Consider the following 27,511-nt stretch of genomic DNA (forward strand, 5'->3'; position numbering starts at 1 on the left):
TGGAGATTTCACTGTAAGCTCCTACACAGGTACGTATACCTCACACACACCATCTCACTGAACATTCACACAACGGCCTCCGGAGTGGGAGCATTACAGCCCAGGGAAACGAGGCTCTATGAGGCTTCCCGACCAGCCCCAAGCCTCAAAGCAGCCTGCCTGACTCGGAAGCCGTTTCCTGCCACGCACTGCATGGTTCTCCCCCTTCCGCCCGTCGGTGCCCCATGTCTACACAGAATTGGAAGGCAGTGGGCTAGAATTTTAGACAAATGCAGGACAGAAAGCTGTGAAGTACAGAAAAAAATTTATTGGAAATCTCTTGAATACATTTTAAAGTATAACTCAGTATTTCCAAACAAGTAGGCAGGAGGGGAGGAGGGACTCTGCCACTTGGAGACAGATGACCACTCCCAGCCTCGTGCTGGGGTCAGTCTGGGGCTCACACCTTTTATTGTACAGGGCTGAGGGGCAAGGGCCGGCCTTGACAATTGCTCTGCTTCCAGGCTCAGCCTACCTGGCCTCTTGCTGCTGGGAACCTGAAGAAAGGCTGCTGCCTGCACAGGCCAACTACCAGAAGTCAAAGAGGGCAACAGCTAAAACAAACAAGCCTTTCCATGCTTGGCCTCAAAAGGAGGGCAGTGGCTGGGACACTGGAGCTGGGTGGGTAAACCTTATCAGTTCAGCTGGCATGGGTGTGCTCTGGCCCGAAGACAGGACACTGCTGGGAACGTTCCTCCGTGGTAGCAGAGCACATGCATAAGGGCGGGCTAATGGAGACAGTGTGAGAGCCCGCTCAAGCCCTCAGAGATCAGCCTTGCAGGTGGGAACAATGTCACATGCATTTACTAACAAGCAATTGAGGGCCATGTGTTCCACTGCAGAACAGCTGCTCCCCATGAATACCCCAGGTGGACCAGGAGGAATGGGGCAGGCCCAGTTCTCCACAGCCAGGATGACCAGTGGGCTGGGAGAGGGACAGATGGCATAGGGGGCGAGGCTAGGCACCTGACTTACAACACCTGAAGGGTTAGGTGGATCATATGCCCAGCTTCAGCTTCTCAACTAGGAACCAATGCACCCAGTAAACCTCAGGGCAGCGTACAGACCCTGGGGTTAAAGGAAGGTGGTGGCCAGGCCCAGCCCTGAGAAACAGGAACAAGTACCCCAAAAGGAGGGGCCTGCCTGGACTTCCCCGGGCTCACCAATGGGCACTACATGTGGCACAACTCTAGGGAGTTGCTATTTTTAGCACCCAAGGCTTCCTGGGCTGCCAAAACAGAGTCACTGCAGAAGCCGAGAAGAGATCCAAGGCTCTCACCAGAAATAGAGGCGTCCAAGGGAAAGCCTGTTGTCAGTTCAAATGCAGCAAGCCTGGGAGGACCTGTGGCCCTCGCCAGCCCTGTGTTGGCTCCCACCTAATTAATGTACATGGGAAGGAAGATCCCCAGAGCAGCAACCTGGAATCTGAGGAACCTCCACAGGAGGAGGTCCTGCCCCAGGAAGAGGCCCATCACCTTCCCCAAGTGAAAACACCTCATCTGAAACGTATTTTCTCTATAAAATATGTCTTTGAAAGTAATAAATATTTACCATGTCCTATAACCAAGGAGCTGCAACAGGGAGAGGGAAGAGACGAGAAAAGCCTCTGCTGGGGCTCCCAGGCCCAGAGACATAGGGTGGTTCCTACGTGGCTGAAGGGCTGAGCACAGGCAGCCACCGGGGCTGCTCAGACCTTCTGTTAAGGGAGGGGCTAGCACAGCCTTCAAGAGTGGGAATGGCTGACTTTGGAGTTCTCATCTTGGGCAGATGGCGTCATATTGCCAAAAATATAGGCACGGGCAGAGGGAGGGAGAGAGGAAGAAGATACCAGAACTAAAGGAGACGATGAGAGCCTGAAAAAGCACTTGCTTCTTCCTCCAACAATGTCTCCTTCCTCTTTCTGCTTCCATGCTAGTCTCTGGGCCACCAGCTGGAATGTCGAATGGTTTGGTGGTAACGGCAGGCAGGCAGGCGGGCAGGCAGGCAGACCTGGGAGAAGAGGGTCCAGCAGCGGGAAGACAGGATGACGGCCTCATTGGAGCTGCTGCTGATGGGTAGTAGAAGCAGATGGCCCGCCAGAGGGCCCCTTTGTTGCAAAGGGTCTTCCCGTCTCCAAGGCCAGAGGGTGAGCCCTCTCAAATGCTCTAACTGGGTTTGACTGCGGCCACGGAGAATCCAAGCAGTGAGAGCAGGGACTTCTGGGTCCCCATGGGGGAAACCAGCCTCCCTCCACCTGGCTTGGAGCAGGACAAGGGACAGGAGCAGCTGATGAGTGGGAGGCTCTGTTTCTTGGGACCACAAAAGGGGGCTGCTGCTGGTACTTGAGGGCACCAACTTTTACTGCAGGGTTTCTACAAAGGCATCAAATTCTCGGACATTCTTCTCGTGCACAGCCAGCTTCTCTGGGAGTGAGTCCTGTACCAGGAGGGGAGAAAAAGAGTTGCTCATTTGGGCAGGGCTCAAAGCAGCAGCCCCCCAGCCACCCTGGCCTGAAAAAGGAGAGAGCACAGCACGAGCTCAGCTCAGCAGTGCTGGGCTGGGAGAGCAGGAGAATTCGGGGCAGCTGAGCAGGCAGTGGAGAGAGGGCTTCAGGGTTTTGTGGGGGCTGGAGAGGGGATTTCACAGGGCATCCAAGTGGCCCCCACACTTAGTGAGAGAGAGAAAAGGACCACACCAACAATAAAAGATTTCTTCACACCCTGTGCTGGCCATCAGCATCCCCTGGGAGGCCCATGAACAAGGCAGTGCCAACCACACTCCTGAAAGGTCCTGACTCAGCAGGTCTGTGGTGAGGCCTAGGAACCTGCGTCTTAATACCAGTGAAGGAGAGGCACAGTGAGTGGGGGTGAAAGAGAGTAAGAGAGAAAACAAAACCATAAGCAATTAAGTTTAACTGCCCTCAGTTATCAACTATTAAAAAAAATCTAACCCTAATCATGTGGTCTCCACTGAAGAATTTGCGTATGAAGAGTTTAAAGTTGCAGGGTGTCCAACCTGCAGCCCAGGATGGCCAGGAATGCAGCCCCACACGAAATCATAAATTTACTTAAAACATTATGAGATTTTTTTTTGTGATTACGTGTTGCAATGTATTAAGTTTGTGGCCCAACATCTCTTCTTCCAGTGTGGCCTGGCCCAGGGATGCCAAAAGGTTGGACGCTCCTGGTTTAAACTACCACAGATTTCCTGAGAGGCCCCAGGTATCTGAAAGAGGTGGGACAACCCCCTGCCTCAGAGCTCACTAAGTGGCCCAGACACACCGTGCAGCCCATGTAGGTCTGGACGGCGGGGCCACCAGCTGGGACCGGCTGCAGCACCTTCTGACGCAGCCCCTTCCAGCCACATTTTAGGTCAGGGGGTGGGGGCGGGGGCGGTATCAGTGGCTAAAAGCCTAAAATCAGAAGCCAAAGCTTTGTTTGCCGGTTTAGCCATAACTATGGCCAAGTTATTTGTTCACAGTGTCAGTTTTCTTGTCTGTGAGCTGGGGTAGTGGGAAGCCCTTCCCCTCAGGTTGTTGAAGAATCACGTAGAGCACTTAGGAAAGTGCTCGGCATGTATGAAAGCCTAGATAAGTGTTAGCAATAATGACATTATTGCTGTGTTGTTATTATTTCTGCACATACTTTTTTGTTTAAAGCAAGCCAAGGGCAGTTATTCCTAGAATCCTATTCCTAGAGCCACTCCTTTCATTTCAATGTAGGAGGTGATACCCCCACTGCAGGCAGAGGGACCCTAACATCCCATGACATGGGACACCCCGAGTTTGGGGCTGTTCAGGGCACACCTCTGCCACGCAGAGGCAGGAAATAGAGACCACCCTGTGGGAGAGTGGGAATCTTTGTCAGTATCAGGACGGCGGCCCACACACAAGCAGTACAGCTGAGAGAATGGCCTCTCTAGGGAAAGGGCCGGAACACCGATGCTCAGGTGCTCAGAGGCGTCAGAACTCTGCCTCCCTGGGCAGCCAGCACCGCCTGGCAAGCTGAAGAGCTGCATGTGAGAGCTGTTGGAGCAGCTTGGCTTAGTGGCATCAGCCAGGAGAAGATATCAGGCACCAACGCGAGTAAGAAATGCTGACCACGTGCGAAAGGAGGAAGTGAGTGCAAGCAAAGTCAAGATAATGACTGCTGGGCAAAACACAAATGTCCAGTGGAATCAAAAAAAGACAACGGTCTAGAAGTGTCTCCTTCCTGTCACAGGGAAGATGGGAGGTGTGGCGTTGGGGAATAACCGAAACTTTTGTGCCTGCGGAGCAGGAATGACACTGAAAGGGAAAGGGGGATCAGAGGACAAGGTGGGTTGGGGGAGGGGTCTCCATACCAAGTCCTCAGCCATGGACTGTGCCCCGATATCTATGGAGAGGCTGCTCAGCTGAGGGGGGTTCTGAAATTCACGATAGAAGGTTCCCAAGTCCATTGGAAGGATGTCGTCTTTAGAAAAGGCCGGTTTCTTCAAAAAAAGACCAGATGCAGTTTAGCTTACCATGGCCCACCGAGGAAAACCAGAGATGCAGAACCCTGTTCCCTTCCGGCAGTCACCAAAGAGAAGGCTGCGCCAGGCTTGTCTGAGGAAGAGAATCTCCACCTTTTCTTTTCTGGGCAGCTGAATTCAAACCCTGCTGAGAACACTCCTCTTCCCTGGTCAGGCTCACGCCGCCTTCCTTCAAACCCTTTCCTTAGCACTATCCATTCAAGCGTGAACAGAACCTACTGGAAAACCCCCACTTAGAGCTGAACTGCATCATCAATGTCAACCAAAGACATAGCACAAAATGCCTTATTGTTCATCGGCCTCCAAACATCTGTCCAAGCAGGCTCCCCATGTACACTGCCCAGCCGGGCACCCACCGGTCCCACCCCGTCTGTACTGGCCCCGCTGACCCCTGGGAAGGAGGGCTTCTCTGAGTGCAACGGACACCTCCAGGTTTACCTCCCCCCGGGGGCAGCAAAGTCAGGGGGGAGAGAGCCACTCACAAAGTCCACCATGACGAAGTCGTCGTGGGTGTGGCCGCTGCTGCCCCCGCTGGAGCCTTCAGAGTGCAGGCTGCCCTGGAGCGGGGACCCCGTCCCTGGGGAGTCCGGAGGGTTCACCTGGTGCAGGATAAGGCAGAGGAAGGGTTCTGTGCCCTGGGGCAGGTACTGTTCACAGTGGAGGGTTCTGTAAGGGACCCGACCCTGGCTGCAAGCCCCTCAGCATCAGGGCATGGTTAATGGGCTATGGAGGGACAGGGACATGCCCAGGAGGACAGGCATTGTGTCACTGAAAACTTTCGACTCACCATGGGGTCGACATCCTCCAGCTCTAAATTCTTGGGAGCAAACATAGCAAAGGGTATGTCCAAACTTGTCAAGGTCACCTTAAGGGTCACAGAAGAAAGTATTAGTTCCTGCCCCTCCCCCCAGCTCACATGCTTCCATAGAGGCTTCCAGAAGCCTAGAAGCCCAGAGAGTTCACACCCAGGTTGACCATACTGCCCCTCAGGATCTTCTGGTGGAGACCCTCCAATTTCCACCACCTCCCATCACAGGCCTACAGCACAAACAGGGGCTAGAGCTCTCCAAGACCCCAGAAATTCAGCTTTGGAAGTTGGTCCACAGTAACTCAGTGACAACTGTCCACTGGCTGAGCTGAGGAGGAACTTCCTTTGGAGCCAGGCTGGGGCAATGGCGCGCCGGGCACTGTGCGTGCTCGGCAGTGTCGAGCCTCCCGCTCCGGTGGGGGGCTTGCAAGATTGCAGCACAGTTCTCAGCTCTTCCTGGAGGGGTGTCGCAGGTTAGGGACCCTCTTCACAGGAAACCCACCACAAGCGTATACAAGTGCAGGCGGTGTCAGTGGCTACGCAGACCCCAGGTTGAGAGACCTGTCGGTAAGGCCTCACTCTGACGTGACTAACAGGTGGCGGAGGTAGAAAAATCACCTGGTTGATGGGTTTGTTGACAAAAGCCCCCACTTTTCGTGCAAAGATGGTCTCCAAGACATCATGGGGAGAGGCCCGGCCCTCACTGCTGTTAGATACAGTTTCGGTATCCTCGCTGGGGAAGAAAGGTAATGTCGATACTCATTCTCAAACCACAGCAGAGCCTACCTGGCTCCCCATAAATCCACCCTCTGTTGGGGCTGCAGCCCAGGGCAGGAGTTGCCCCCACCCACCACTCTGCGGGAGATGGCAACGCGTGGCCTGGCTGCTGCCACTGGCACCCTCCCCTGTGAGTTGAGGGCATGTGTGAGTGAAATTCAGTGTTCCAACTGTTTAAAACAGGGGTGTCCAACAGCTAGGAATGCGGCCCAACACAAAATTGTCAATTTACTTAAAGCATTAGATTTTTTTGTGATTACGTGTTGCAATGTATTTAACGTGTGGCCCAAGACAACTCTTCTTCCACTGTGGCCCAGAGATGCCAAAAGGAGGGACACCCCTGGTTTAAAGCTTATATGAAATAACAAGTAGCTTCGTTACCATGCACACAGCAACTGTACACATAGGCAAGCAGCTCCCGTAGACTATAATTTAAATATTAATTACAGAGACAGACTCAAGATTTTAGCTGTCCTCCATCTCCTTATTTTTGCTTTGCTATCTAAAAATGCCATAAGAATGTACCTCATAAGGAATAGTGCCATTATGCCAAGTAAAGAGCCCCAAATCTGACCCTCTGGAGAACCAGAGCTTCCTCCACCCGTGGCCGACCCCCTAGGCTGAGGTCCTCTGGGCTCCGCATCACATTCCTTCCCCGGTCACCGCCGTTCAGCAGGGCCTGTCAACAGCACACTCACTCTGGCTGTTCCTGTTGACCCCGGTCCAGCCCTCCAGACCGATGCCGCGTCCTGGATGACAGGAGGGCTCCAGGCAGCAGAAACAGGGCCCTGTACTGCAGGTGCCAGACCAGCGGTCCCCACCCTGGGAGCAGCAGGGGATAGAAAAGCCCCTCTGGCCAAAAGCAGGGGCTCAAGGTGGGGAGGGGGGCTGTGACCTCCAAGTGGCCCCTGGACTCCAGCCAGCAGGGAGGACCCTCACTGAAGGGAGGCCTGAGTGCTGACCACCTGCATGTAAGAACCTCCTACTCAGAGTCCTCTGCCTTCAGCTCCTCCCGGACCTGCCCCAAGAGTTGAGGCTCAGAAAACTAGAGTGTGAGGTGGCTAACAGGGTCTTCCCTGTCTAATGAGGAGGGGTAAGAGGATGGAATTCCTCATCTAATGAGGAGGGGTAAGACCATGGAAGTCCGGGAAGTTAGGAATGAAAGTAATTATTTTTCCTGATGGACGGTGCAAACATTTCATTTTCCAAACAATTCCCCTCCCACCACTCCACTGTGGGAATGAAAGAACAAAATCCAAAACCCCAGGAATTTCTATTATCCAAAAGTTCATTAGGATGTGGCGGGGCAAGCAACGTCATCACCTCTGGGGCCTTCCGGTCAAGGGAGGGCAGGTCAGATGGAGACAGCTGCAGCTTCCCACGGGGGAATGCTGAGTGCAGTGGAGAGAGTGAGCACAGACTTGGAGCCGAGGAGCGAGGCTTGTGCCTGGCCATTTTGCTAGCTACCTGCTCTCAGACAAACTACTGAATCCTGCTGAGATCCTCTGTCTTTTAGAAGGAGGTAACAGTGGTGATTTTTGCAGGGTGGGATTATGAGAACTTTCATTTTCTACTTAATCAATGTATTTATAATTCAAATTTCACAGAACATATCACTTCTGCAACCAAAAAAGACAAAGATTTAAAAACATTTTTAATGAGAAAAAATAGTTGTTTGTAAAGATTCTCCACGAGGCACTGACACAGCAGAAGAACATCAACCCTAACTACCACCACAGGTCCGCTGTGGCTTCAGACTTCACGGGAACGCCCTGTTCTGGCCCTCAGGAGACAATGAGGACTGACTCCAAGGGAAGAAATGTTGGGGTAAAAGAAAAACATCTGACAAACCTTTCCTGGATGGAGGAGGTGAAAGCCAAACCCCTGCTGTCTGCTGTCAGCAGTGAAGCTGCAGGGGTTAGCTTCCTAACATACCAGTTGCAATAGGAGATTCTTATCAGGAACTTAAAGGCTTGCACATTTGGAGCGCAAATGCCAAGCCTGAGCCAAGGCTGAGAGCTGTCCTTACTAATACCGAATAAGGACCTGTCAGGCAGGACAGGCCCCTGGCTGTCTTGAACAGCGGCAGAGCCAAGCCGTGGACTCACCTGCTAGAAGGTGTGGCAGCACAGTGGGCCACGTCAGAAGGGGTGTACGTCGCCACTCTCTCCTGATCAGCCTGGGTGCCGTGGGCAGGCTGGTTGGGAGCAAGGGGGACCCCACCTTCCTTTCCAGGAACCATTAGCTTTAGGGAAAAACGGAAAAACACAGTGAATCATGGCAGCCTCAGGCAGGAGAACACCCTTCAGCCTAGCATGAGGCTTTGGAGCGTGTCCATCACCATTGCTGCCATCTAGTGAGCAGGAAGCCTTGGCTCTTTGTTCTTTCTGGGACTCAGTTAATGGGAGACATGCACTGCGATGACTCCAGAAGGAAAGGGGGACAAACACTTGGGAAGCACCTCTTTCCTTTCAGAAGTTTAAGAGGCTCCTTCCTCTCAGAGTCATGCTAGTTCTCCGAACTCACCGAAGAGCTCTGCTTCCAAACACTTAATGAAACTGGCATCTCCAGAGGCACCTCCGCTGCCTCAGGGCACGGAGACAGCGCAGGCACCCCTAGGGTCCTCCCGTCTTTCAAGATACCTGGTGAGGATGTGTGGTGTTTAAGCCAGCAGCAAACACTACTGGGTAAGCCAGGTCAGCTGATCCAACGCCCAGAGCAGCAGGCTGATAGGAAAGGCGAGAGCTTGAGAGCTAAGCAAGAGAAAAACAAAGAGGGGCAGAGGAAAGGAGGAGGAAAAAACAGGCGATCCTAGAGTATGGCTGATGATCAAGATCAGTCGAGAAGTAGGGAATGGGTCCCCTCCTAGACCTCCATGGGACAAGGGGCCTGATGCGAGGGTTAAAGACAGACCAGGCCCTTTCTTTTTAGAAGAAACAACAGACGCTGCAGTAGGACTGAGGTTCCCAGCTCTGCAGCCTCACAGAGGCCTCTGATGACTCCCTTGCTCCCCTTTTTCTAAGCTCACTGTTTCTGTTTCCAGCCCAGCCGATCTGTGGAGCATAAGCCTGGGCTGAACTTGGAGCCAAAGTCATCAGTTTTTCCCAGGTCATTCTATTTTCTACTGTGTCCTTGAGATCCCTTAGAAGCATGAGGCGTCTTCTCTAATCACACCCTCCCTCGCCACTGCGTATGGGAGGGTTCCTATTTATGTTGAAATAGAAAGCATACCACTCTTGGATGTTTATTTGGAAATAAGATATAAATAACTCCATGTATTTTTCACATCAATGGGGGGGGCAAATGAAAAATCCTATTTCGGGCTGCTCTGCTATATCCTGTTAAAAATCAATTACCAACCCTCAAAATAACCCACAGAACATTTGGGGACACTTCAGTTGCTATACCCTGTACTTTATCCACAATTTTTAAATACAAAGATGCCGTCTGATTTATCCCCTTCTTCCCAATGGACTCACTTGATGGGAAAAGGCCAGTCCTGCCATGGGGACCCTCAGGGTATCCGTCACCACAGGAGTAGGGGTCTGAAAATGTGCCTTTGTGACAGTAAACACACACTGTGCACAGATACAAACAGAGACAGGAGAAACAAGAGAAGAAAAAAGAAAAGGGACTTGAGAAAGAAATGAAAAACACTCCAAGGGGCAGCAGCAACAGAGGCGGAAACGCACGATGGAAGTCAGGCGTGAAGCAGGGAGGAAGCTGCGTGACTGCCTTCCCAGCAGACAGCCTGGAAGGGCCTGACAGGTGTTCACCCCAGGGGCCTCCACTGCATGCTTGTCTCCCAGGTGAGCAGGTGGAAAACACAGCTGAGTCAAGGTGGAACGACTTGCAAAACAGGGAAATCTGGACCGGGCATTGGCCTGTCTTTAGTCAAGAGGGGGAGGACATTACAGAATGGCCTCCAACAGGAACCCCAGAAGCAGCCACAGGGTGTGCTCAGGATGAATGAGGAAATGGAGACTAAAATGTTAGAATGCTTTTTTCTCGGGACCCAGGGTCTTCAAGGGCAGGGTTAAAAAGTTCACATTTGTTGGCTGGTACTCTGAAATACCCAGTGCCCAGCTGCACTTTCTATGTCATCCCAGGGAAGATGAGTAGGCGGGTACAGATGCAGGCTCCGGGCTGACTGAGTGCGTGTGTGTACGTGTATTCTTATAGTGCCTGATGGGGTAGGAGAATGTGATGGAGCAAAAGCTGGGGCACTTTCAAGACTCATGACTTCAAAGCTAATTATGGGCAAGATGGTTATTTAGGGTCTTGCTTTTCCATCTTTAATAAGTCTTACCAATTAGCTAATTAATGCTTAGAATTGAAGGTAGGACCTTAAGTCACAGCAGGTCCAGGGTCACAACTATTTATTGACTCAACTCTGTCCCCACATAACAAAGTGATCCTTATTTCGTTGGTGATGCAAACATCATATTAACCTGTATTTACTGAACTCGAGCAAAAGCTCAAATAGAAGCTGTTGAACAATTGTGTGATTCCCTGATGGCCAATGATTTCCTCTCTCTGTTCAAAATGAGAATTTCTGAACCAAACTGTACCAGCCTTGATTAGACGTGCTTTGGGATAGGAACAGGGCTCACCCATGGGCTGCTCAGTATTGATCAGATCTCGATGGGATCTACTTTTAGACTGTGAGAAGACACAACAGGCAACTGATATCGTGAAAAAAGACCGGCTCTCCTTACACACAGGTCAGCAAGCTTTTACGCAAACATCAGGTGCAGAACCTATTTAACCACCCCTTACTTTTGGAGCTGGGTGAAATTTCCGCTGTATCAGAGAAAGAGACAAATTGATTTGTTAAGGCCCAGCGTCACCATCCCTCATATCTCCCAAGTCACAACTTTATCTATTGATTGATTGATTATAAATTTATTGCTTATAAAACACAACTTTAATGAGCATTAAACTTGACATATTCACATTTTATTATCCAAGAAGTAATCTACTCCCACTAATGGGCACTATTGTGAAGGTGGGCTTCCCCGCCTTTTTTGGTCAGCATTGCTCCGTGTCAGTATGTGTCCTAGAAGCTGCACCCCCAGAGCAACAGCGGCGCTCACGCCTCCGTATGTACGCTCATGCGGAGACGGGAGTAATAACCCCCACACCCCCAAACCGAACTGTCTGGGCAACTCTAGAAGGACCTCCCTAAAACTCTAAGTCAGGACAACAGAAGGAACAGTCGTGCATGAATTTGGAATGCCCTTCACACACACGTAGTTTTTGTAACTAACTTCTGCTTTTGAAACAGATTAGAACCATAAATTTAATCCAGTATCTCCTAACAAACCCGGATGGAATAAATTTAATTTTTTTCTTAATTTAAAAAACACAGAAAATAAAACTTAGGGATAGCTAGTCAATTTGCTGGGTCCCCAAAATAAGATGATGAGAAGGGACAATCTGGGCCCAGTTTAAAGGAAAGTAGACCGGGGTTGGTCTAGAAGAAACTGTCTCCTATGAAAGTCAAAGAGGAGGAGACACAGACGACGGGCAGGTAGAGCGGGGAGCTGCCGGCAGTGGGGGAGACGGAAGATGAATGACTTGGGATGGAAAGGAAGAGATGCGCCCTGAACCTCAGCCCGCTGGCAAAAAGGCTTCCTTAGCCGAGGCGGTCTCAGCGCCATGCACACTACACAACAAGACCACCAGGCGCTTTCTCTCGGGAACCTGAGAACGTTGTTTGGAGCCTGTGTTTTACTGAAAATTCAGTTTGACACTGAAGATGGACTCACGTGGAAAAGTTAATGGATAAAAGTGGTCAGAGAATATAGATAGGCAGAAATCTGTGTCAGCTTTAAGAAAAACTGCACGGCTGGTTCTTACTGGCATTTTATGCTAAATAATTATTGGCTCCTTTGTGCTCCTCCCATTTTTAGGAACCACTTCAAATGAGAGAGAGCTGCCAGGTTAGCAAGTGCAGGTTAGAGTGTCTCCCTGGTGTGAGCGTGCATAGGGGGTTCTGTGACTGGCTTTTCTAGGGAATTTTATGTCAGATGTCCCCAGGAAGGTAAAGACTATATGTAATCTTGTGGGTTGAGATTAGTCACTGCAATATTACCTGCTAGATAAGAAGGTTCTTCCTCACTGCTCAAAAGAACCCCTCAAAACCACCACCACCACACCACCACCAAAAGAAACTGAAGTTTGACACCGAAGAGCATAAACAACACAAAACACATTTTATATATATGTATATATGTATGTGTAATACACACACACACACACACACACAGTTCTGGCACCATTCCATAAGGCCCACACACGTACGAAAGAACCACCGCATTCCCCAGAACCCGCTGCCCTACCTGGGACGGCGGGGAGGTGGAAAAAGAGGTGGTGCACACTTCTTGAGAATCTTCTACAGAAGGGTATGTTACTCCAGTGTCCTCACCAGTGGTTCTATAGCGAGGAGGAAGGAAGCCAGGAATTTTATGGTGAGAACAGTCAATTTTAGAAAAGACACAAGGGGATACGAGTTGTGATGACAGTTGTTTCAGGCAGAGTTCGTAAGGGGTTCAGCAAGGGAGCTGTGTTGAGTCCTTCACAATTTCAAACTTCTCCATCTAGAGGTTGAAAATGTTTTGTTTTTGTTTTTAAACCCAAACACCTTACCTGACCTTCATTTGAGAGTATTTGCTTAAGGCTGGCCAGTGTTGGGGCCAAAGAGCTGTCAGCAACAGACTGCAGGGCAATAAAAGTCTAGACTATGAAGACAAACCTACCCAGTTTCAGAAGTCCTCCACATAAGGGCAGTGCCCTTCCTGATACGCATCTAATCCAACCTCTAGAGAATTCTAGACTCTGTTTTCTGGGAACTAGGCCTGATGATATTTAATTCTCATGGACAACTGAAATGTGCCAGTGGTAACCTGAAAACCATTTAATTTGCGAAGGACATTACACAAATTACTGTCATTCTTGTAGTCTCGAAGTCAGATCAGTACTGTCAAGATCCAACATGTCCAAGAATTTTCAGAGACATTCTGTCTACCTTAGAGGCCACAGCAAAAGATGGAGCTAGCCGTTCCATTTCTCTCCATGTGGGGTCTCCATCAGTGTGCCCCAAGCCCACTGGGGAGAGCTGATAAAGGTGCTCCGTGTACCTGTGCAAGAGGGATGCTTCTGCTAGCTGCAGTTTGGGAGAGTGCCTTCCACATTCCTCACCTGTAATTGCAGGGGTGCATGGGCGAGGAGCTGGGATAGGGTCGGTCCACGAAGTGATCAATGATAATGCCCATGATGGGTGGGGTCCTCTCAAATTGCCTGTAATGCAATAAGCAGATTGCAGGACTTGTCAGAATGCCTTGCCAGCCTCCCTGAAGTCCTCAGAGGGCCACTCACCTAATATCTATTAGCAGGGACCACCAGAGCCTTAACGGTCCCATCCTTACATATAAACCACCATTTCTACATGGCCTGCTCCGGGATAGTCAGGTTCTCCAATGAAACAGGGTCTCTCGATTGTATTTTTCAGAAGGGGACTGATTTTAGCAATGGCAAAGCTGAACTGTAGCCTTAGCCGTGGAGTTGGGCTGAAAACAACTTCAGTATCTCTGGAAGAATTCTTTGGGATTCCAAAAGTCTTTCCTTACCTGGTGGACATGAACGCCAAGTTAATTCTGTAAGCACAAGAAAGAGTGATGGTGCCTACAGGGGTGCCCACTGTCCCAACACGCACCGTCTGGAAACCTAGGAGAAGAGAAAGAGTTAGCTTGTCCCCAGAGCACACGAGCACTGCTCCTGGCCTTCCTCTCCTTGAATTGCTCAGCCTGTACAACCTCTGGCACTATCCACTCAGCACCTCGAGTGTGTCAGTTTCGTGTGTGTATGTGTGTGTGTTTTCTTTCAATTAATTCTACATTCACCTAATATGAGCAAGGGAAGCAGTATTCTATTTCCAGATAAAACCACCTCCAAAGAGGTGAAACAACGGTTAACCCTAAAGCCTGAGCAAGTCCTACCCAGCCCTGCCCACACTGTCACGCGCCCAATGGCCCAATGAGACAGCCAAGGGACACCAGGAGTTCGTCACACAAACACCTTCAATTTGTGAAGTCACTGCACTCCCACTCTAGCCGCCACGCCAAACTAAGTCTGGAAGAGGCCCAGGGCCTTGCAGACGACACTCCCACCCAAGCTCTCCTGGTTTTCTTGGTTTCACTGCCGGTTTTTCAAAACTGTTGCTTATCAGAAATATTTACCATGATACATACCTTCTCCTAAGCCATTCAGCTGAACTTCCCCAAAATATATCCTACAGGGAAGAAAGAAAAAGATATGTCACCTGATTCTTTATTCTAATGGCCTCTATAGCAAAAACACCTACAAACAAAATAAATAAAACAGACCTTTCTTATCTACACGAACACCTTTCCGCATGGAGTAATAATGCTACTACTTCAATTAAGCTGCAGGCAAGGGGGTGTAGATGGAAAGGATTAGTTTAAAAAGGAAGTTTCTTCTTCCCCGTCCTGCAATGTGCTTTTTTAAAAGTATACCTACTGGGAAATAAAGAATACACACATAAAATTGGCACAGATTGGGACTGTTAGAGGGTGCCAGATTTCTAAAAATTGAGGTATAATTGGATACAACATTTTATCTGTCCCAGGTGCACAGGTAATGATCCGGTGTTGGACATGTGGTAAGAGGCTCACCACAGTGGGTCTGGCAAACATCTGTCACCACACATAGTCACGGAATTTTCTTTTTCTTGTGATGAGAACTTGTAAGATCTACTCTCTTAGCAACTTTCAAATACGCAGTAGAAGGCACTGGAGTTTAAACAGTGGTCTTCAGTTCAGAGGTGCTCTCCGTGCTTGTCACAAGTCATTGCAAAATAAATTGGTTAAAAAATGAGAAAATCTTTTCCAGCACAGAATAACTAGGTAAGACTATTCTAAAAATATAAAGATATAAAAACAATAAAACCTTCCCATGAGTCTCCCTTGAAAACCAATCTAAATTAGCTAAAATCCTGAATTATAAAACTCTGAAAATGTATTTTTAAATTTTTCAAGTAATATTGTTACAAATTAAATCCATGCATGGGTTTGTTTAATGAAAACTAAGCCCCAACAATGTACAAAGCCCTAGGGTTAGGTGTTAGGATGAGACAGGGTAAATTAGGGATGAGACCCAGGATAAATCTGAATCCTAGGTCTCACAGACTATAGCCTGGTATGGGAGAAAACAAATGCATGTAAGTATCTGAAATAAATGCACGAAGTGACAGCCACCATAAAGCAGGGGTCAGCAAACTTTTGTCGAAAGGATCAGACAGTAAATATTTTAGGCTTGCTGGCTATACAGTCTGTGGTAACTGCTCGGCTTTGCTGTTGTCCTGCAAAAGCAGCCACTGATGATACATATCGAATATCGCGCCTATGTTTTAAAATAACTTTATTTAACACTCTGGTTTCTCTTCATATCGTATAAATCTTTCGCCTTTTACTAAAATAACTTTATTTATAAAAATAATAAAATGGTCTGCTGGCACAGTTTGCCGACTCTTGCCATTAAGCAATATACAAACAATGTTAATGAGATTTTGCTAGATACACTCTAATAAAAAACTGACATTTAATCAGTTCATTATAAATTTGAATGCTGGTACAGTACTTAACCTACTTATGCTAAACTTATCCTTAGCTACACTCTTTATGCCAGTCAGTTGCTAGGCAAAAGTTTTCTTCCCGGATAGCAGACAGTAAAACTTCAGTTCAATCTTTAAGAACAGCAAATTCAGAATGACTTTTTGTAACATTATCAAATCTACAAGGGGAGAAAACAATAATAATACTGCTTAAAAAAAACAAGGCTGTTCTTTCACGTTATAAGGCTATACTGTTAACCTGTTAACAATATTATAAAAACTAAAAACAGAGCTAAATCTCCAATAAGATCACCTACTTCTCTCTGGTTCAAACCATTGTTATTTGCATCCAAAAGCACTCCTAAATGATAAACAGTGAGCAATAAATACTGTATTACTTAAGAGATACAAGATACAGGAAGACTTTAAATAGCGGTATGACAAGGACTAGGAGTCCTAGTTAACTAAATTGGTGACCAGTAGTACAATATGGATACTTATAAAATAACAAAAGTGAAGGGGACTTAACATAGGTAAATGAGAGGTTAGAGTTAGAAAGTAATCTTTTTGTTGTATCTGAATAAAAGTCTAGAGATTTGGAATACTCAACTTGAAACCTGGAAAGACTACAGAGAAGACAACAAAAACCTACCAAAGACTTGGAAAAAATAAATATGGGGAAGATTGCTAGATTATTGCTAACAATGTTAAAGAATGGCCCTGGCTCGTGTGGCTCAGTGGATTGAGTGCCAGCCTGCGAACTGAAAGGTCACCAGTTCAATTCCCAGTCAGGGAACACGCCTGGGTACAGGCCAGGTGCCCAGGTGGGGGCGTCCAAAAGGCAACCAATAGATGTTTCTCTCACACTCACTCTCTCCCTTCTCCTCTCTCTAGAAAATAAGTAAAATTTTAAAAAAATAAATAAAAATAAAAAATAAAAAAATTGAATTAGCAGTTTGTTAGACAAAATGTTTTAATTTAACTCTGGAATATAGAAGGCAGAATCTGTTCAGGATAGTCTGTTTTTTAAAGTCTTAAGTTCCTTCTCCTGCTTTGTGTTCCTATCAACAGAACCTCAGAATCCAATACACAGGAATTATGACTGTGCCCAGACAAAAGGACAAAGAACTTGGTAGCCTTGGAAAGCTGAGTTCATAAGAGAGGACAGACAGACAATCACAGTGAAGCTATCGCACCAGATACCCAACCACCTGTCCGAAAATTAATCACAGAATACCTGAATGCCACTCAGACACGTGCAAAGTGATGGGTCTGACAAGCGAATCAAGGAGGGTGAGCAGCCATGCTGTTTACCTGTATAATATCACATATTCATGCCCTTGTTTCCTGGAGAGTCTGTAAGCTGGTGTCACCCTAGTTATAGCAAGGAGAGACTTCAGCAGCAATGACAATCTGTTGTACACCGTGTAGGAAACCTTGATTTCTTTATCACACCTGTGGAGCACAGACACTATCAGCATTCTCCTATTCAACTAACATAACACAAAGAACAGAATAGCCATGGACAGCCGTGGCTGGGTAGCTCAGTTGGTTACAGCATCATCCCAATACACCAAGGGTGCAGGTTCCATCCCCAGTCAGGGCACATACAGGAATCAACCAATGAATGTATAAGTAAGTGGAACAACAAATCGATGTTTCTGTCTCTCTCTAAAAAATTTTTTTTAAAAATTTAAATGCAATGGACATACAGATATTACTTATGTTCCATCTATTGACTGAGACTAACTGATCATTACTCATAAATTCTGATAGAACACAAACTTTTGTAGTTCAAATACACCATTCAGAGTATGACAGCCAACAGAACAGAGATGGCTGCAAATTAAGCACTAGAATTGTTCCAAATTCAATTTATTATTAAAATGTGCTCTGAACTGAAGCTGTAATTAGAGTTCTTTGCCAGTTTAACGCAGAGTGCTGAGATAAACCAATAAACCAAAGTTTCACTGTCTCGTGCACTGGGCACAGGGAGATGGGCACCAAAGGGCACCCAATACATTTTTTCTAGCTTTGAAGCAGTTTATCTAAGTTTAGCTACTTTATCTAAGAAATAAAGTAGCACATTTAAAAAAAATTATTCAATGCTGCAATTATACTAATGAAGATGCGAACACAATTTCGATGTACCGTCTCGTGAGCGGTCCACCTCTATACCTCTGTCTTCGGAGCTATCTGTTTGGTAGTGAACTTTTGGACTATAGCCTGGCAATCGCCTTCTATTTTTATAACTGCTCATACCACAGATACTTATTACTGAAATTTTTCTTTTGATATGTTGCTATTTCCTCAATTTTCCTACAGTATAATCTTCTTGCAAACTGAAACTTGAGGCAGGGAATAAGCTAATCTGCCTTAAAGAGGAAAATGGAGGAGGGGAATAACATGCATTTCCAATCCATGACCAACATAGTGTATAAAAAGGGGTTGGGAGGGGAAATGTTATTGGATTTCTGCCACTCAGAAAACAGACAAACTAGAGTAGTCATGTTACAAGAGCTCCCAAGGGATTTAATCAAAGAACTATCTGTACCCTGGGAAAACAACAAACTCTTTTCAGCTCTTTCTCTCTGCTCCTTTCCCTGTTGCGTCTCTCTGGACTAATGCTCCCTCTGAAGGTCATCTCTGTACTAGGGCTGGAAGCCAAGCATGAAGCCAATGGCAGCAAAGACCTATTGGTTTCATTAAGTGAGCAGAACACCCTCCACGACTGGTAACAAAGCCCTGCTTTTCACAGGATGTCATCTGCTTCATCCTCAGCTACCAAAACCAAGGAACCTAAGACAGAGAACTTACTTTTCATTCATTTCAAGACACCAAATTTCTAGTTCCATGGAATCTCCCTAGAGATGGGACAAATGAAAGATATTTCAATTTTACTTGCTTTTTAAAAATTATCTTCTTTTTCCTTATTACAAAGCACTATAGGATCACTATAAAATATATTATAAAGTATAAGTAAGCAAAAGAAAAAAGTTATCAACTTATAATCCAAGCAGCTACTTTTCTAAATGCAAGTGAAGTCATACCAATATATTATTTTATTAATAAATACAACATGGAATTTTCACTTTAATGAAAAATTCTGCATTATTTTAAATAGTTGCATAATATTCCAGTATAGGACCATCGTTTTGCCAAGTCAGCCCCACCGTGCTCGGACATACAGGTTGTTTCCAATTTGTCACTGTTACAGGTACCATCACGAAGAACAGCCTTGAGACCAAAACTCTGCATGTGCCCTGAATTAATTTCTTAATGCAAATTTTCAGAATTAGAATTATTAGATCAAAGAGTATTCACGCTTCTAACACTTTTGCTATGTATACCCAAATTGCTCTTCAGTAAGGCCATCACTTCCAATGATGAAGGGAGCCTTTCCCTCCAATTCCATAGGGTGTATTTTTAGGTGATGCCACAATTAAAGAATACTTTAACAAGCTCCTAATTTTTTAATATTTTTAGCTGTCTGGCGTCTTTAGCCAAACTGTTCAGTCTCTCCCTGTGTTACTCTGAACAGACTTAGGCTAGTGGGTGGGAAAGAAAAGACTAAAGCCGGAATCCCTCTGCCAGGTAACAATCCTGTGTGTCACTCAGTGAGAAGACTAGTCACATACTTTTGAACACAAGTAACCTTTTACTAACCCACTGGAAGAGGGTTACTCTTTTAGGTTTGAGAGTAAATTTGTGTTAGTTTGTGGATTAGACGACTGTATTTATTCTAGATCAAATTTAAATATGTTCCTTAACACATATCCTTTTCATTATACTATCATTTCTAAATGACATGATGAATTTGAATTCTCCCTCCCCCCAAAAAATCAGGGAATGACTGGCTAGTAGGAAGTAGCCATGACAAGAGGGTGTGGTTTCTCTAGGACAATCAGAATAGTGTATAGTCAGATTTCACAGAGGCCTGGGAAATGAAAGAGTTCTTCTAGGGATTCCTTTGGACTCCCTATGAATCACTAAGAAAAATAATTTATAGTATAATCTGGCAATTCAATAAAGAATAGGAAGTTTTGTTTTATTTGGTTCCCAGGTTTCCATGGAACCAAATAAATTCATCGATAGCTTACTACGTGCCACCCCAGGCACTGCATTAGGCACAGAGATGATTATTTATTTACATTCTGCCCCATTTCAAAAAGAATTTGAAGACCTACAAAGATAAGTAAGATGTAGCATAGCTGCTGACCTCCGGAACGTAAGTATGAAGTAGGAACAGGAACAGGTAAGAATCTCCTACTATACGTTACGTTAGACACTTTACGAATAAGGATCAAGTGAGAAAACACTGCAGCTCTGCCAAGACTGGGAAGTGTCGTGTTAGTGTGGTGGTGTTGGTGGGGGTGGGGTAAATAATTTGGCCAAAGTCACTCAACTGGGACCTGAACTTGGGTCTGTGTAGCTCCAAACTCCACCTGCCGTTCATTATACCATACAGCCTCACAGTCTTGTAGTAGAAATAGATTAATAAACATACAAGTAACAATATCTCCCTCAATCCTAACACAGATTAAGATGAATAAAAAAATATCAATATGGCAAGTTTTACTCTAGAAACAAACACAAACAAAGTGAATGGAAGTCTAAAGAGAGTAGTTACCTCTCTGTAGAAGGGGGAAGATTTTCTAGAGCAAGATTTTGAGGATAAGTAGAAACATGTCACATACAGATGAGCTGTATACATACGTATACAATGATGAGAGTGACGAGACTCCTCCAGGTGGTTGGAAGAATAAATGTGAAAACCATGACCTCCTCAGAGAATGATAAGTTCAGAGAGGGAAGGAGCAGGGAACAGGGCTGAGGGGGAACCAGAGTGTGAAGAGTTCTGAGCGCCACGTTACGGCACCATCCTGGCGTAACCTTACCTCGGAAGTCTTGAGTGAGATCTCCACACACATAGATCTCCCGACAGCAGGCAGCTGCCCTGCCAGTGCCTTCTTTGCTTCATGTGTAACCTCTGGGATGTCTTTGATTGCCAAATTGAACTAGAAAACAAAAGGGACCTGTCACTCACAGAAAGTGTTATGGAAACAGCCCTGACCAGTGTGGCTCATTGGTTGGGCATTGTCCGCAAAGCGAAAGGTCATATGTGTGGTTCCCAGTCAGGGCACATGCCTGGGATTCCAGCCAGGTCGCCAGTCTGGGTGCTAACGAGAGGCAACCAATTGACATTTCTCTCTCACATCAATGTTTCCCTCCCTTTCTTTCTCCCTCCCAAGCCCTCTCTCTAAAAATAAGTAAAGAAAATCTTTAAAAATAAATAAATACTAAAAAGAATCCTCTCTTTAAAAACGAAAGCATTACGGACTATATGTTGGGTAATGCAGGCATTGCCTTGACCGATTAAGACATCCATTCACTTCTTCCTTCCCCATAAGAGGTGTCCTGCACCAAAGCCCCAAACTCAGGCTGAAACTGCTCATGATCTAGGATAAACGTTAGTAACAAGGTATTTTTGTTTTCTAAAGACTCAGCTTTTCACCTAAAACAGCAGAAAACCAAGAACCAAATAAATCCAGGACTAACATTCAATAAAGAACGTATTTTCCAAGTGAATGGATTAAACAGAATTAGGTATTTTAATGTTATGAATCAGTAATACCACAAACAGTAGCTCTTATTACTGCCCTGTGATTCCTTGTAACAAACACTGCAGTGTACCCTTAGCAAAGAATAGGGATTTTACCCAATCTGAACCCGTCGGGGATGAGGATGAACGAGTACAAATCTTCTCTCCAAGTCGAGCCTGGACAATCACTTGAACAGTCTAAAAAAAACAACAACAAACAAATAACAACAACAACAAAAAAAATCAAAGATGAAAAGTCTTAAATTGAATTGGCTTCCAATGAGGACTAAAACCCTCCCAAAGCAAGGTTTAAAAGATGCCAGTAATCGTAAACTATCCTTTAGGAACTTAAAACGTTCATAAACAGATAGAAAAAAACACTATACAAAAAGAATACCATAAATATTCCTGAGTACACAATGTCAGCCAATTAGAAGAATTATAGTTTGAGGCTTGGAATCTGTCACGTTCGCACACGGCAGAAGGAAAGTTGCACATGGTAGCTCTGACTTTCACAAAGAAACAAGTCCGACAGTAGGTGTGAATATTCATTGCCATACACTTATGTAATCATAGTAGATTTAAACCAAAGACTCCAGTTATTCATATCTTTTGGTCCATATGGCAAAAGCCTTCCAACTACTTTTACAACCAGAATCTACTGCCTGAATTGTACTTACATGGCAATGCTTGAGAGGAAGGAGTGGTAAGAGGTGGGGAGGATTTTTAGATTTAGAAAAATGTAACTTCTACAGATTTCAAGGTCCTGGCCGGATAGTTCAGTTAGAGAGTCTTCCCCATACGCCAAGGTTGCGGGTGCAATCTCTGGCCAGGGCACACACAACCATGTACCAGTGAGTGCATAAATGAGTGGAACAACAAACCGACGCCTGTCTGTCTCTCTCCCTCTCCCTCCCTCCCTCCCTCCCTCCCTCCCTCTCTCTCTCTCTCTCTCAAATCAATAAATAAAAACAACAAAAAATAAAGCATTCAAAATTCAGTTGTAATTCTTCATTTACCAGAACGGAACAATAAATGAAAGCCGGACATCTGAGTTACGGGATGCTTAGGAAATGGTGCTCAAAGTGCTGTCCACTCCAGTCCCCAGCCCTTGTCCCCACTACAGGGAACACACTGTGCCGATAACCTGGCATAACAGTTTGACATTTCTGCAAACAGCCTTGCAAAAAAATTTTTTTTGAACAAGTAGCTGTGGAACTTGGAAGATACTTTTTAGTTACACCCCCAGTACCGCCCCCAAACTTCACAGTTTGGTTTACAACAGACAGAAGTATCCATTAGAATGGGCAAGCTACAAGCTGTTATGCTATATTTCCAAAAAGGGAGAAGCATGGAAGTTATTTCCAACAGTTCTAGGCTCAAGAAAATGGATATATTACCTTGAGGGCAAAAAATTTAATGAATTTGTCCAGGTCCTTTCTGTCCTGGGAATTGAGATCAGTTTCCATTGCCTATGGGAATCTAAAACAGAGAAAAAAATGTTTAAAAATTGCGACTAATATCTTTTAAAAGGGATTGCTACACCAAAGCATACAGAGATGGTATTGTCTATGAGCTCTGTAAATAGTCATGTGGGAGGGGGAAAAAATTCCCCTCTAACTAAAGATACCAAAGCGAAAAATACTAAGATACTATCTTTTGAGGAAAATAAATTCTACACAATGAGCTAAATCTAGGGGCCTAAAAAATGGATAAGGACAAGCCGTTTTACCTGAATCTGAATCTTCGAGCTTTCAATATAACTTATGTATTAAAAATGTTTTATTATCCAACATGTTGAAAACTATGTTTTAATCAGACAAAAACTTTGTTAAAACATAAAATGAGTTAATTTACATCCCTTCAAAAGGCCACTAGATCAATTTAACTTTGGGGAGGTTTATGGACCCTTTTGAGAATCTGATGGCAAGACAAGCCCTTCTTCAGAGAAACGTACATGGAAACATTTGGATACACGTGCAGTGGATTCATGGATTTTATGAAGCACATCCTAATACCCCCAGGCCGAAACAGTTTGAAATGGGGCTGCCACGAGAAAGAAAGCATCTAGGAAGAGAAGAACATGAACAAGAGGTAAAAGCAACAGAGGAGAATACCTCTGGAAGTATTAAGTATTCCCATTTTTCAGAGGACTGTGCATGGATGGGGAAGTACTATGGCTGGTTGGGGCCAGATCAAGAGAGTCTTAAATGCAATGCTAGAGCCTGGTCTGTGCCTAGGACTCTGGAAGGGCAGCCCCCTCAATGCTTTTGAGGAGAGGAAGCAACGGAGTGCTAGTATCTGAATGGTGCCCGACAGGCAGCTGTGCTGACATGTTGTATGATAGTTTTGAGTATGAAAAGCAGGAAGACCAATGAGGTTCTTGGCAATAACTCAGGCTTGTGGGCAAGGCTAAAACTCTAGTTAACAGACATGATTTGGAAATAGTATGGATGGGAGATATTTTAAAGGAAGAGCTGAAAGGATTTAAGGACTGACTGCAAAAAGTTTAATAGGGTTTCAGTTAACACGAACAGGGAAGCCAGAGAGACAGCTTGTTTTAAGGAAAGGTGTAAACAAAAGGAGAGTTGAAATAGGAAGTAAGGAGTACAAGAACAGAGAGAGATATATATATATATATATACACACACACATACATGTTATATATATATGTATCTGTACATATGTGTACATATATATTTATATATGTTTAACCCCCCCCACTATTCTTTATTGAGGTATAACTTACATGTAGTGAAATGTACAAATCTTGGGTAGACAGCTCAATAAATATTTTTATATGTATACACCCTTTAACGGCAATCCAGATGAAGTTACAGAACATTTCCAAAAATCCAGAAGGCTCCTTTGTGTCCCCTCAGACAATAAATCCACCAAAAGGTAGTCATTGCTCTGACCTCCATTACCATAGATTAATTTTATCTGTTCTGAATTTCTTATAAATGGAATCAAATAATATTAACTCTTGCATGTAGCTTCCTTCCCCCCCCCCCCAAAGTCATAGTTTTACTTTAATGCATTTGCAAAATGGTTTCATCTTAACGATCTACGGGAAGGACTCTGCCTTAGTCTAAGATAGAGTTTCTTGAGAATGAAGTTGCAGACTGTCAATGGTAAAGGTGCTACCATTAAGAAGGAATTTAGCCGAGAGATGCAGAGAGCAAGGCAGGCAGGGGGTGTTAGCAAAGGGAAAGCACACTTGGGAGATTTCCAAATGGGGACTCAGACCTGAGTGCCATGTGTAGGTTCTTTTACTCAGTAATGTATCTGGAAGATTCATTTATGATACTATACATGTAGCAATTTATTCTTTTCATTGCTATGTAGCACTCCACTTTATGAATATACTACAATCTACAATCTATTTATAAATTCTACTGTTGACAAACGGTTGGGTTGTTTCCTATTCTTAGCTGTTACATTCCTGCACCAAGTCTTTTGGTGGACAGAAACACTCACCGCTGGCAGACATAAAGCCGGGAGTTAATGATGGCTGACAGAGAGTGTACCTGTGTTTAGCTTTAACAGACACTGCCGAACAGTTTTCCAGGATCTGTACCAATATACACCCTCAGCAGGAAGGTATGAGAGTCCCAGGTGATCCACATCTATATCACCGCGTGGTAATTCTAATTCTTTAGTTTTAACCCTTCTGTTAGGGGTGTGGTAGCATCTCAATTAATGCGAATTAAAAGATTAATGATTAAATCAGTGATTAAATGGTGGCGCTTCTCCCCTACTATTGCTTTTTCGTATGTTTATTAGCCATTTGGATATCCCCTTTTTTGAAGTGCTAGTTTAAGCCTTTTTTTTGTCCTTTCAAAAAATTAGGTTGTTGCCCTGGCCGAATGGTTCAGTTGGCTGAAGCACTGTCTGGATACACCGAGGTTGCAGGTTTGATCCCTGATTCCAAGTCAGGGCACATATAAGAAGCAATCAGTGAGTGCATACATAAGAGGAACAAATTGACGTGTGTGTGTGTGTGTGTGTGTGTGTATGTCTGTGTCTCTCTCTCCCTCTCTCTCTCCCTCTCTCTCTTAAATCAACCAATAAAATTTTTTAAAATATATTTATTGATTATGCTATTACAGTTGTCCCATTCCCCCCCCTCACTCCACTCCATCCTGCCCACCCCCTCCCTCCCACATTCCCCCCCTATAGTTCATGTCCATGAGTCATACTTATAAGTTCTTTAAATCAACCAATAAAATTTATTTAACAAAAAAAAGAAAAGAAAAGAAAGACTCTAGGAATATACTTACATAAAAGAACCATACAGAGAAATGCAAGAACTAATCAGAGCAATAGGAGGCAAAATGTTTTCCTAGCGGTTTTCATTGAAATTGAGGGGAAACTAATGTTTCAAGTTTAAAGAGATGGTCAAATAATATAAAGCTCTTGTGGAGAAGGCAAAAAATTAGGTCTACCCATTTTAGGTTTTCAGCTGGGATTCTTTAACAAAAAAACAGATTAAGAAGAAAAAGAGTTTATTAACATGTACAGCACACATCAGGTAAGAGAAACTTCGATGAAAATAACTTAGAAGTAGTGGCTTAGAACTGCAGCTTATACAAAATCATCAACAAAGAACAACACATTTGTAGAGAAAAGACAGGACAAAGGAAAGCAGTTTTAAGCATCCAAGGGCTACAACTGGGGGAAGGTAAATACATGGGAGGAAACTAGAGTCGAGTCTGTTTGCCGAATCCTCTGGTACCTTCCCCGAGTTGGTAAGAGTCTGTCTCAAGTAAAAGGAGGATGTATATAGCCTGTCTTTATGTAGAAGGGGGGGAGAGTGAAGAGTGGTTTTCCTACTTTGCTTAATTGCCTTTAGCTCATAATAATTTATTTTGGGGTGACATGTTCTGGTTTTCTTCACCCTCAAAAGGTGAGGAAAAGGACACTGGCATTGCATTGCTAAAGACCTTTGAAAGGATGGTTTCTTAGAGTAAAGAATAGATTCAGCTACTTGGGAGAAGTAAGGCAGGAAAAGAGCTCAAGCTGTTCTGTTAAAAGGATTTTCCCTGTAGGATAGGGATATCTGAGCAAATGTAGAAAGAGGGAGAAGAAATCAATGAAGGAGAAATAAAACACCTCTGAAAAAAATAAATAGCAGAAGAAGATGCCACAGGAGAGTCCACTGTGATCAAAACAGGTTAAAGCCTACAGAGATCCAAATTATAAAGGATATATCTTTTGGGGCCTAACATCTGTATGTTGGACAGCATTTGTAATGTATACCCACTTTAGGTCTAATTTTGGTTACGGACACTAACAAATGTTAAAGTAAAAATAAAAAGACCTTTTACGGGGTTAAATGGCCCGAGGACACCTAGTGAGATAAGATGAGTGCAGGAGGACTGTGCTGCCCTTGCTCACACAGAGGTGGGGAGTGTGCCCCACCTCCAGAGCATCCACCAATGCAAACACTGCAATGGCACAATGACTCTTGTGATTGTACCCTGAAAGCACTGAACCGATTATGTAACTAGAATTAGCTACTGAGCTCAAAGCAGGAGGTCTCCACTGGGGAAACAATGATCTCAGGCATCAGAGCGCTTGTTCCCTTGGAGACTAGTCCACCATTCTACAACAGAAGTGCAACAGACGTGTGAAAGAGGACATAGATGGAGCCACTTTAAACTGGAGCTGGAGCAGCCATTCCAGAGCAATGTGCTGTATCATGCTCCTCGAACCTTTGGATGGGACAAACCACCGCACCGGGCTAACCCACAACTGTTTCATAAAGAACTGTCTTTAAAGTCAACAAAGAAGCTGATATCCTGGTAACAAGGACTGATTATTATGGACTGTCTATCTGAAGACAGAATCAGTAACCAACCACGTATAGCCAAGAAGAGCTCGACTTGTCAGCACCAACAGAAATTATCTCTTCTTTTCATGTAATTATTCATATCCTTCTCCTCATGAAACCCCACTGCTTTCACCCTGTAACGGGGACACTAGTGGGGTTGTTGCCTGAATCTGGGGTCACTAGAGTGCGGTTCCCTGATCCTAGGTTTCCTCTCATTCTGGCTTTTTAACTTTAGGTTAATGTAAGGTCAACACTAGGCTTTGCTCTTTGTAAAATTCCTCCTTTGAGTGCTCTAAGGACTATAAAAGGAAATTTGGTACAAAA

General features: G+C 45.1%; 1 protein-coding gene across 3 annotated transcripts in view; it reads right to left on the reverse strand.

Moving 5' to 3' along the window:
• Positions 1 to 287: 287 nt before the first annotated feature.
• The window catches only part of ATG13 (autophagy related 13), a 35,797-nt gene continuing 8,573 nt past the window's right edge, over positions 288 to 27,511 (reverse strand). For 2 of the 3 annotated variants that reach the window (XM_024558696.4, XM_071221409.1), the window contains 17 exons: positions 22,752 to 22,833; positions 21,469 to 21,549; positions 20,648 to 20,767; positions 18,567 to 18,613; positions 17,064 to 17,204; positions 14,368 to 14,408; positions 13,747 to 13,843; positions 13,319 to 13,417; positions 12,460 to 12,553; positions 9,595 to 9,693; positions 8,758 to 8,868; positions 8,224 to 8,360; positions 5,957 to 6,071; positions 5,318 to 5,395; positions 5,013 to 5,129; positions 4,360 to 4,488; positions 288 to 2,454 (listed from right to left, as the gene is read on the reverse strand). In XM_024558696.4, the coding sequence (XP_024414464.1) occupies positions 2,377 to 2,454; positions 4,360 to 4,488; positions 5,013 to 5,129; positions 5,318 to 5,395; positions 5,957 to 6,071; positions 8,224 to 8,360; positions 8,758 to 8,868; positions 9,595 to 9,693; positions 12,460 to 12,553; positions 13,319 to 13,417; positions 13,747 to 13,843; positions 14,368 to 14,408; positions 17,064 to 17,204; positions 18,567 to 18,613; positions 20,648 to 20,767; positions 21,469 to 21,549; positions 22,752 to 22,820 (1,653 nt within the window). In that variant the 5' untranslated portion in view covers positions 22,821 to 22,833 and the 3' untranslated portion in view covers positions 288 to 2,376. The remainder of the gene's footprint in view (positions 2,455 to 4,359; positions 4,489 to 5,012; positions 5,130 to 5,317; positions 5,396 to 5,956; positions 6,072 to 8,223; positions 8,361 to 8,757; positions 8,869 to 9,594; positions 9,694 to 12,459; positions 12,554 to 13,318; positions 13,418 to 13,746; positions 13,844 to 14,367; positions 14,409 to 17,063; positions 17,205 to 18,566; positions 18,614 to 20,647; positions 20,768 to 21,468; positions 21,550 to 22,751; positions 22,834 to 27,511) is intronic. The other variant, XM_024558695.4, reaches the window with a different exon arrangement.

This window comes from Desmodus rotundus, chromosome 5, assembly GCF_022682495.2.
Source record: "Desmodus rotundus isolate HL8 chromosome 5, HLdesRot8A.1, whole genome shotgun sequence".
Classification (NCBI taxonomy): Eukaryota; Metazoa; Chordata; class Mammalia; order Chiroptera; family Phyllostomidae; genus Desmodus; species Desmodus rotundus.